This window comes from Hoplias malabaricus, chromosome 14 (genome assembly GCF_029633855.1).
Source record: "Hoplias malabaricus isolate fHopMal1 chromosome 14, fHopMal1.hap1, whole genome shotgun sequence".
NCBI lineage: Eukaryota > Metazoa > Chordata > Actinopteri > Characiformes > Erythrinidae > Hoplias > Hoplias malabaricus.
The window spans coordinates 8,146,414-8,158,086 of record NC_089813.1 but is presented as its reverse complement, the minus strand read 5'-3'; the positions used below and the strand labels follow the sequence as shown (position 1 = coordinate 8,158,086).

General features: G+C 42.5%; 1 protein-coding gene across 1 annotated transcript; it reads right to left on the bottom strand.

The window, feature by feature from the left end:
- Positions 1-203: 203 nt before the first annotated feature.
- klhl22 (kelch-like family member 22) lies at positions 204-11,332 on the bottom strand. Its single transcript, XM_066643852.1, has 8 exons — positions 11,225-11,332; positions 10,044-10,348; positions 9,735-9,900; positions 9,241-9,585; positions 7,971-8,377; positions 4,641-4,833; positions 4,109-4,342; positions 204-3,540 (listed from the first exon to the last, which is right to left on the bottom strand). The coding sequence occupies exons 2-8, from the start codon at positions 10,286-10,288 to the stop codon at positions 3,196-3,198; spliced, it is 1,935 nt and encodes a 644-aa protein (XP_066499949.1). The 5' UTR covers positions 10,289-10,348; positions 11,225-11,332; the 3' UTR covers positions 204-3,195.
- Positions 11,333-11,673: the final 341 nt, after the last annotated feature.

The window sequence follows — 11,673 nt, the reverse complement described above, 5'->3', positions numbered from 1 at the left end:
CAGAAACACATTGGTAGGTGGATTGGCGACTCAAAAGTGTCCGTAGGTGTGAGTGACTGTGTGTGATGCTCTGTGAAGGACTGGCGCCCCCTCCAGGGTGTATTCCTGCCTTGCGCCTAATGATTCCAGGTAGGCTCTGGACCCACCCCCAATATTCAAAATGTAACCACAGTACAACAGACATTCTGTTTTACAAAGTAGGTCTTTAATATTGCCGACAGAGTTAAACCATTACAGTTAGAAGGACATAGGAGTTTTCCCAGTCACCGTTATCGATCACATGAAACAAAATGTAAACAAAAAGCAATAGATTTATTTTTGAACTGGCTTTATGTGGCCATTTTATGCCCAAAGTATGTTAACTATGCAAGAGGGCAAAATAAATATGAGCAACTTTATCATAACCTTAGGCATTTTGTCATGAACTGTTGATTGTTAGCACTGGTATATAAACACATAGAAGTACTGTGCAAAACTGGCTGTTATTATTTAGAAAATAGGTCCACATACAGATTAAAATATGGTCAAGATATACTGTGATTGTGACATTGAAAAAGAGCTAAAAACAACAGATAATCAACATTAAGCAGTAGCCCAACACAACAAAGGCAGCTAATAAATATCATCGGCAAAAATTTACTTCATAATTTGAAGATTAAACCTCACTTGTTAGCGCCGAGCATTTTATTTACAAGGAAAACAAAACAAAGGAGGTGATTCCACCTTCAGAAGATTTTTGGTTACAGCCAATAATCCATAAGCTGGACACCCATGCATAGTTAATTCCTTTTTCCATACTTGTAAGCAACAGAAGCACACTGAATATGGCAGCATTTGGTCTGAACTTTTTAACCAATTTTAATAGTAATGCTAAAGTTCTCAGCAAATTCAGAGGCCATTTCTCTTGGAGGCACGATCCTAACAATCAAATCTCTATGCGCATTTGAGAATTTGGTGAAGAAGGAAAAAAAGGCACAGTCAATGCAAACCTAACTCATACAGCAGAATCCCTCAGATTTACCCTCACACATTCTTGTAATATCACTGCTGGTGACGTTTTGGAAAGAAAAACGCAAAGCACAAAGATACTCAGCAACACCCACCACTTGGTTTGGAAATTGTGGCCCTGATACAGAGAAGAATATCACCACTGACAAGACAAAAAATAGTATCTACATTTTGCTGTTTTTTTTTTTTTTTTTAATTTGTTACAGGATTTGAAAACATCAGCTGGACGTTGTTGTGTAAATATGTCACAATGCGCAAATAGAAATGCTTAAATCTGTTTTTACACAAAATCTTCGTACACTTTCCTGCCCCCCTCCCCCGTTCTTTAAAGTCAACATATTGGAGATACAAGTGTTTGTTCCAACAGCGACAATTTGTAGGAAAATGCAGAGAGAATAACCTGGCCACAATGGTCTGTCTTTATTGCTCTGGAATTATTGAGATTGGGTGAACCACTTTAGATATGCTTCTTTTACTAGAATAAAAAGAAAATCAAATACGCTTTGGAGAGTTTTAAGATCAAGCAAATTAACACAAGTGTGAGATTCGTTCATTACAACTGTATAGGAGTAGGAGGCACAAAAAAAGAAACATCGACATCCATTTACAACAAAAAGTCTGGTCAGGTGCTAACAAATATGCGGAGAGAAAATGAACATATGTTGACAGAAATGCAAAAACAAAAGTGATCTTAAGCTTTAGAGAAATGCTGAAAATGATAACAGAAAGTTGAACAAAAATCCTTGTCTAGTGCTAAAAGAAATGCAAATCCGATGCAAAACAGAAGCGCCAACAAAAGACAGAACCATGCTTACAAAATCTTGCTAAACAAAAAATGCTAACAAACCTTAGAACCAACGCTAACATAAATTCTGCTAAAGAACAGGTTGAAGCTAACAGAAGGCTTCTGTTCATTTGGTGGAACTTCTCCTCACCCAAACCCCTATTTACTGCTTCAGTTAAAACTATTACAGATAAAGAAGTAATTAACTAAATATCCAAAATTTACATTAAAATATCTTTTGTCAGAGAATGATTAAAATGTTTTTTTACAATGTGCTTATCAGTAGTAGCTTTACACTTTAGCTTTACAATAGAAACTATTACAGAAAAATAAGTAATGCACTAAATATCCAAAATTAACATTAAGTAACGTAAATAAAAAACTGATTGTATGTCACAGTTTAAGTAGCATGTCTTTTCTTTACAGTGTGCTTATCAGTAGTAGTTTTACACTAAGATGTAATATGTTATGGTCATATAAATGTATCAATGAATTAATTCATTCATTCATTTCCTGTGTATCTGCACACCCAGTTCAGGGTAACAGGAGACAAACTGAAATAGTCCCAAATGACTTCATTCTAATGACCATTTTGAACATTGATATATAAAGGTTTGCATAAGAGAAATAGCACTGATGTGCTTCACCTCATTTAAACAGTTGTGTCATGCATTGTAATTGGAAGGCCCTTATTGTACATGCAATATTCAAAAGGTTCGACCTCAAAATTTATCCAAATTTCATAGAAAAAAGAAAACAACGGTTCATAATGTATAACGGAGGAGGAGGCTTTGAATTACATAAATACCAAATTTGACGTCATTACTCCCATTATTACACAAAATAAATAGAACACATCTATTGGGTGTTAACTGCTCAAACCAAGTGACTGCATCAGACTTAGGAGCAAGTTACGTTTTCTTAAGTACATGTAATAAAGATTTGGGTTTTCCTGAGCTTTTCTAATCATAGTTCCACTTTTACGTAGCCATGTTCAGCCACATTACTCTCTGATTTGTTAGTGTGCTGCTTTGTGATTGGATCAAACCTGTGATTTTGGACTTATAGCATTTCATTATGGACAACAATAATTCAAAAAGACACTGGACATATTAAGATTGAGGCAGGTGTGGGGGCTGATCAATTATTGTTGTTTTTTTTCTGGAAGGTAATTTTACTTGAATCTTGAATCCAAAGTAACCGAGTTTTACTTGAGCACAGATTAAATCTCCTCTACTCTCACCTCTGGACTTGTGATACTTGTATTTTCAGCAAACACTTAATATTTACTGACATTTGGAAAAAAATGGGTAAATTGTACCAGTGTCTGGGAAATATAGAAATATTTGAGAATTTACAGATGTTAAAAACCCCCTCCCTTTAGTCAGTTGGTGGGTTTCCTGTCAGCCGTCTTCGCTGGAGTTGTCCGTATCGTCCCAGTCCACCTCTTCCCAGGAAGCTTTGGCTCTTTGCTCCCAGCTTTGTGCCAGGGCTAGTGTGTTTCTGGGCACTAGGGCCACGCAGGCCGAAAGTCCAGAAACACGGTCGTCCAGTGATGTGCCGTTCTGCCAGTGGTCCTCCTCAGGGTCATACACATGGACATACTTCATGCGGCTGCCTTTATCATGTGACCTTCCCCCGAGGATATAAATCAGTCCATCCAGAACGGCCATGCCTGGCTCTCCGTGTCCGGCCGTGAGTGGACACACCACAGACCACACGTCTGCCGTCGGGTTATAACATGCCACCTACAGCAAGATGGGATCACAATGTTTGTTTCAGTTCGAACTGTTATGGTTTTGCAAACAATTGTAGATTCTGTTGTTTGTGCGTAATAGGAATTACAGGAGGTCCTCGGGTTACGTCAGTCCCAAGTAACGATGTTTCGTGGTTACAACACATCTCCCATTTACTGTATAAAGCCTTGTTTCGGCGTAAGTGGTTTTGCGTCGTAAACGTCGTAACGTGAACTTCGTGTTTGGTGTGTGCAGAGGAAGAATACACGGTTACGCGGCTTGGGACCGAGGAGGATAGGTGTTAGGATAGGATAAGTGCGTACAGTATGTTATTTACGTACAGTATGTACGTATGTTCCGACTTACACCGAAAATCGGTTTACGACGCAATGTAGGAACGGATCAACGTCGTAAGTCGAGGACCCCCTGTATAAACATCTTTGCTATTAATAAATTAGAAAAAGAAGTGTTCACTCCGTGTTTACTTCAGCAAATACGCCACTAAAAAAAAATTTGACTAATTTATTTTTAATCAGGGTGTGTTGACCAACTCAAAAACGATTATACATTAAAATCATACCTTGAGGACATCCCGTCTGTACCCACAGCCATCGTTGCTGCCTCCAATGACATACGCCCGTCCATTCAGCGCTGCCATGCCGTGCCAGGCTCGCTCCACTGGACCCTCAGCGCACACACTCCAGTGGTTATCCTGAGGGTTGTAGCAGTACGTCTCCTTCAGATAAGCCATTCCTCTACGACCACATGCAATGTAGATCTTTCCTTCCACCACTGCTCCAGCATGGGCGTACACCTAGATGTACAACTACATGTTCATTTTTATAGAAAGTTGTATGTCATACAATGTCACCACAGAGAAACCACATAAATAGGTGTATTTGAGATTAATTGATGTACGTCAGTATGATTTTAGCCAAGTATGGAATAATTTAGGCATGAAAAATTAGTGCTAACTGTTAGAGTATTGACTTTTTAGCTATATTCTCTTTATGAAAAGTTAGACACATACAAAGCATTTATATCTGGTCTGAATATCATCAAAGAGTATAAGGGTAGATATTATATAAATTTGATTGGTTGATTAATAGTACCTCTCGTTTGAGTGGAGCAACATATTCCCAGGTGTTGCTTCTAGGGTCATAGCGCTCAACACAGTCCAGCTCATTACTGTAGTCTCGACCGCCAATGGCATATATGTAGTCACCTAACACACAAACGCAATGGTCTGCGTGCTGCTGCCGCAAGGGTTCGATAGTGCACCAGGTGTTGTGTCGGGGATCGTACCTGTTCAAATGAGTCACATGAACACATTCATTTAATCATTAGACTTGATTAGAGTTGTGGAGGGTCCAGAGCCTACCTGGAGTCACTGGTACAGGGTATGAACACACTCTGGACTGGGCACCAGGCCATTACAGGGCATGACACACACAGCCACTCACACATCTGTGGGCAATTAGGAACAGCCAATTCACCTACCAACATGTGTATTGGGATTGTTAGAGGAAACCCACGCAGACACAGGGAGAACACACCAAACCCCTCACAGACAGTCACCCGGAGGAAACCCACACAGACACAGGGAGAACACACCACACTCCTCACAGACAGTCACCCAGAGGAAACCCACGAAGACACAGGGAGAACACACCACACTCCTCACAGACAGTCACCCAGAGGAAACTCACGAAGACACAGGGAGAACACACCACACTCCTCACAGACAGTCACCCGGAGGAAACCCACGGAGACACAGGGAGAACACACCACACTCCTCACAGACTGTAATCCAAAGTGAGGAACCCAGGGACCCAGAAGCTTTGTGGTATTAACACTGCCTTCAGCCCCACTGCGCTGCCGAGGAATACTTAAAATCTCTTTAAATGTGTTGTAGGTTAGAATTTTAAAGTAAATTATATATTTCTTGTGTAAAATAAAACCCTGGTATTATTATATAAAAGCAAGTCAGTTTTCCGTGATATAAGCGCTGTAATATATTGTAAAGGCATTCATTTTTGACGTATACCAAATGAACTAATTCCACATAATACCAAAATAAAACAAACACATTACAGAGCGATTCTGTTGTTCATGTGGCTGTTGATTTTGACTGCTGCATTGTGAATTCTGTTTGTGAAACTGAGGAAGACATAACAGCTGCACTTTTTTTTCCTTCAGCATACCACAGATACCATTACATCATTCAGAAATCTCTGACTGTGATCAAAACAAATACTTTTAGAAGCATTGTGCGTGCCACAAATCAGAACCTAGTCCTCTCTTCCTCTGTGCTGCATAAAGAAACCATTGTTCACGCTGTGGACGGCTAGCAATCGTATGTTTGTGAGTGCTCTGACAGGAATCTGTTCTTTAAAGCTCACTGACTTAAAAGGCTTTTAGGAGACATCAGCGATGGTCTGGACAGCAGTGCTGCATTGATATGACCAACATAATATATTGATTGATTATGTGACAGCAAAACACATGGTGGATTTGTCAGAACATCAGAAACTGTTCGGATAAATTTGGGTTTCTATAAATATCCTTCCATCCATCCATTATCTGTAAACGCTTATCCATTTCAGGGTCACGGTGGGTCCAGAGCCTACCTGGAATCATTGGATGCAAGGAAGGAATACATCCTGGACGGGGCGCCAGTCCTTCACAGGGCAACACACACACCTACGGACACTTTTGAGTTGCCAATCCACCTACCAATGTGTGTTTTTGGACTGTGGGAGGAAACCAGAGCACCCGGAGGAAACCCACGCGGACACAGGGAGAACACACCAACTCCTCACAGACAGTGACCCGGAGGAAACCCACGCAGACACAGAGAGAACACACCACACTCCTCACAGACAGTCACCCGGAGGAAACCCACGCGGACACAGGGAGAACACACCAACTCCTCACAGACAGTGACCCGGAGGAAACCCACGCAGACACAGGGAAAACATACCACACTCCTCACAGACAGTCGCCCGGAGGAAACCCACGCAGACAGGGAGAACACACCACACTCCTCACAGACAGTCACCCGGAGGAAACCCACGCAGACACAGGGAGAACACACCACACTCCTCACAGACAGTCACCCGGAGGAAACCCACGCAGACACAGGGAGAACACACCACACTCCTCACAGACAGTCGCCCGGAGGAAACCCACGCAGACAGGGAGAACACACCACACTCCTCACAGACAGTCACCCGGAGGAAACCCACGCAGACACAGGGAGAACACACCACACTCCTCACAGACAGTCACCCGGAGGAAACCCACGCAGACAAAGGGAGAACACACCACACTCCTCACAGGCAGTCACTCGGAGGAAACCCACGCAGACACAGAGAGAACACACCACACTCCTCACAGACAGTCACCAGGAGGAAACCCACACGGACACAGGGAGAACGAACCACACTCCTCACAGACAGTCACCCGGAGAAAACCCACGCAGACACAGGGAGAACACACCACACTCCTCACAGACAGTCACCCGAAGGAAACCCACGCAGACACATGGAGAACACACCACACTCCTCACAGACAGTCACCAGGAGGAAACCCACGCAGACACAGGGAGAACACACCACACTCCTCACAGACAGTCACCAGGAGGAAACCCACGCAGACACAGGGAGAACACACCAACAGACAGTCACCCAGAGCGGGAATCAAACCCACAACCCGGAGCTGTGTGACTGCGACACTACCTGCTGCGCCACGGTGCTGCCCTTCTATAAATATGTTAAAACAACATTTTATTTAACTGACTTGCTAAGGCCAGGAGACGCTGCAGAATATATTCAGACTCTCAGAAATGCATTAATATGTATCTACTGTATAATACCAGCATATTTTATTTTTTAATACCATAAATATACACAATTTTCCATCCATCCATCCATTATCTGTAACCGCTTATCCAATTTAGGGTCGCAGTGGGTCCAGAGCCTACCTGGAATCATCGGGCGCAAGGCGGGAATACACCCTGGAGGGGACGCCAGTCCTTCGGAGGGGACGCCAGTCTTTTTATAAGGTAAAATATGTAAAAATGTATACAGACTTTCCAGATCAAGGGGGTGCAACACTCCTAACCCATGTCACATGGGAGAGACAACTGTAGTCAAAGTTTCAAAACATTGATCTTCGGTCCCCACTGTCCATAAATTACAATGTTTAAATTAAATACTGTAAACCTGCACTGCTTTGCAACAAACACAGGCAAATGCATTAACTCAGCTGTCCATTCCAACTGACATTATGTGTCAGGAAGGTAATGTATGTATATGTGTGTTTGCATGCATTATGTGTTTATATGTCAGTAATGTTGATGCCCTGAAATATGCCGGTTGTAAAGTCTAATTTAGTGTTGGTCATTCCTTCTTTTAGATATCACAGATCTGACCACTCACCTCCAGCAACGAGCCTCAGCGCGGAAGCCACTGCTGTTCTTATCTCCTCCCACCAGATAAACAAAGTTATTGAGGACAGCGATTCCCATGTTGGACATTCGGGGAGCACGCTCTGCTCCGAGGCTTCGCCACTCACCCCAGGATGGGTGGAAGGCATGGATCCGCTCCTCATTATCAGCTGGTGGTGATGAATACATGCCTCCAAATCCCAGAATACACCAGGAGCTGGAGCGCGGCTGAGTGAGGGGGCTCTGCATGACGGGCTGCCACAGCTCCTGACTGTGATAACGAAGAGCCGCGGAGACAGACTCCCGCAGTGGACAGGGCTTCAGACGGTTGTGGAGACGCTGAAGGTTGCTTTTCTCCATCAGGCAGAAACGCACCGCCTCAAACATCAGCAAGGGTTCCTAACCAGAATAACACTCAAGTCAAAAACATCCCACTAAAATACTCTTTCGTTCTTTTAAATTCAACCAATCTTTGACCATTCTGGAGCTACTACTAGCTTGGAACTAACATTTTTGAGTTCTGAAACCTGTTTATGTTGGTGAAAATATGCCAAATGGTTCAAACTTGGGTTGGAACCTGTTTCACGTTGGTGGAAACGGGCTACTATCCCACCCCCGTCTTGTAAGCGCTGGTGTCATTGCTAGACTAGGTTATGTGGAAATGTGGTGGAGTAATACTGTGTAATGTTTTCAGTCAGAGTGCCATTACTGTGCAACACTAGCACTCCTAAAACATCCCTCAGTCAATCACACTGAGGGTCATGGCAAAATGTGGTATAATTGACCATGAACTAGAACATAACGTTGCCCAGTTACAATTCACAAATTTATAGATAACATTTTCAAGAATCCTCCAATAATTAATAAAGGAACTCATGTCATTAACAGGTTTGAGCTGCTTTTACACGGAATGTAGAAAATGTACATTTGAAAGCCTAATTTTACCAGTTTATGAACCCTCCTCCATGCCACACGTTGTTGCCCAAAATTTCACGCTGGAGTAGTGAGCATGGCACGCATACCAATCTTTATTAAAAGCAGTTTGCTATGTGAGACAGCGCATTCCGTGTGAAAGCAGGTTTAGGTTTAAGTTCAGGTTTTGGAGGGAAATGTAGGAAATGGTGGGAAAAGAAAGTGAAGACCATCTTTAACGCATCTACCATGGACCATCAAAAAAAAACGTGAACAAGTCATTTAAAAGGCTTGTTTACAAACTCAGAGTGGCCATTTATGTGTAGAAATATACTCCACCCTTGACGTACCTCTAGGAAAGTATCTGCCTTGGTTCCTCCCGTCTGAAGGCACATCTGATCCAAATCCACCTCCTCTGGGCTGTAGTGGTAGTGCAGTGCAGCCTCAAACACCTCATACTCTGAGCTCACCTGCAGCTCATCGCTGGACAACACTCTCAGAACCTTCTCTGTTGGCAGCTGACGGTAAATGGACGTGCGAGAGAAGGTCTGGATGTTCTTCAGAAGGTACGAGTGCACCTTATCCCCCAGCTGCTCCAGCCCATAGATGTCTGCAAGCTTTTCCACCTCCAGAATGTTGTCATCATCCATCCAGGAAAACAGGAACTCGCAGCAGAATTCAATTACGTCTTGGACCTGACAGAAAAGCGATTATAAGACGTTTGGCTCAAGTGCAAAAATAAAGAAGCAAACTTCAGACACCAAACATGCCTCGGTCGACTGACTAAATTTTGGGTAAGTGCAAAATTAAAATTAGAGGTGGTAGGTGACGTTTATGGTCTCACCTGCATCAGAGTGGCAGCACATAGAACCTCCTGCACTGTGTCCAGATCCAGCTCCAGTTCAGATGTGTAGATGAAGTCCAAAAGCTTGGTCATAGCTGTGTGCGTAACTCCATGAATGGTGATCTCACTCTGTTGCATCTCTCGCAAACCACCAGCAAACATACCTCTAAAAAACATAGGGAACGTACAGCATAACTTCACACACACTGCCACTGATGCACTGTCAACCACCACTTCTGAAGCACTCTGTTAAATGTAAGTGAATATGTGTGAAACATGGTGTATGTTAACAGCTAACACCCTGCTGACCTGAAGTATCCGCAGGAAGCCGCCAGCAGGATGCGATGAGCTTGAATGGGTCTTCCCTCCACAGTTAGGACCACATCGAATAGAACCCCTCCTTCACGGAGAGCGAGGAGTCCGTCTAAAAGCCCTCTGGAGTGACTACTGCTGCTGAACCTCTGCCTGGCATTCGGCTGCCTGGATCTTCCACCGCGCCCTGCCCTGAGAGGGCCGGTATCCACTTCGTCAGCCATTGCAGGAGTACAAGACATGAGCACTCAACTAGCTGATCACATTGCTTTAAATCCTCAGGTGTGTGACGCTTCACATTACTAAGAAAAGACAGATGTAAGCACAGTTAAATACATTAATATTCCATCATCTCCAATTCATTTAACAACCTAACCCTGACTTAAAAACCTCATTCCAACGATTTAAGTTGGGGTCACTGTTTATTTATCGGAATTTCACAACACTCCCCATGTTTTAGTTATTTTTAAAAGCTTGTACATCATTACCACGTCTTTATCACATTCCCACAACCTTACAGAGTGATGGTCATAACGCATTATCTCTTTAAATGCCTTACCAATGTGTGGCCATAACTTAAAGTGAATGAAAACTTATATTGTTCCCACACATTAGACTGTGATCTCATTCTTAACCTAATGATCTCGTTGCCATTATTTGCTGTGTAGTGGTATCATATTTATTAAGGGAGTGCTGTCATTAGCAGACCTCTTAATGTTAATGCAGTGTCCAAAAGTACAGAAGTACACTAACATTAAACTAGACAGTAATAGTAGATAGAAATAGAATGGCGCACAGGGGTGAGTGTGGTTTGGGACGCAGCCATTTGTTGCCCCTGAAATAGAAAGTACTTTCATAATTTAAAAAATAAACACAGTATAAGGTTATTAAATTAACACTGATAATCAGAAACTGTATTTTCTCACACGTTGTGCTTGGTCACTAAATAAGAGCCGGTTATAAAGCGGTAAATTAATAATAAATCTTCCCTCGTCCTCCGGTTACAGAGACAACAACAGTAGACAACCCGCTAAAGCTCAGGCCGCTTGTGTCAACGCTCCTAAGGTTTTTATACGCACAGACAAGCCATCAAACGACAAAAGTATTAAAGTAAAAGGTCCCGCCAATAAAAAAAACAAAGAAACGAATTAAAGAAATATGTCATGATAATTGCATACCCTTCGCAGATTCACATGCCCACAGCGCTGAGAATCGCCGCTGACTGTTGACATTTCACTTTTCGACGTTGGCGAGAAATGACTCCTGAAACAATCGGTTCATTTGAATCGGTTCTCCAGTAACTCCAACCGATTCACCAACTGTAGGGATTCTTTGTTTGAAAATCCCTCTCCAACGTAAAATACATGTGTCGCTTTGGTGTTTATTATATCCTACAGGACAAATGAACATTTGCTGCTTTAAAACTGCACTTGTTCCAAAGGGTGTATTCACACAGTCATGGTTCATCAGAGTCAATCTGCAAACATGTTAGCACAACCTTAGCAACTTTCAAGCTGACTAAAAGGCCAAATAATTTAGCTAAATCAGTCAAGCTGACAAAAAGTTACGTTAATTTGCGTTTTACTATCTGCATTATTTCATAATATTATTATTATTCAGTTTTGTA

Excerpts from the sequence above, each read along its gene's own strand:
- klhl22 (XM_066643852.1), bottom strand. The coding sequence starts at position 10,288 with ATGTCTTGTACTCCTGCAATGGCTGACGAAGTGGATACCGGCCCTCTC. Across the intron at positions 9,901-10,043 it reads GCTTCCTGCGGATACTTCAG|AGGTATGTTTGCTGGTGGTT; the intron begins GTCAGCAGGGTG and ends TATGTTTTTTAG. Across the intron at positions 3,541-4,108 it reads ACAGACGGGATGTCCTCAAG|GTGGCATGTTATAACCCGAC; the intron begins GTATGATTTTAA and ends ATCTTGCTGTAG.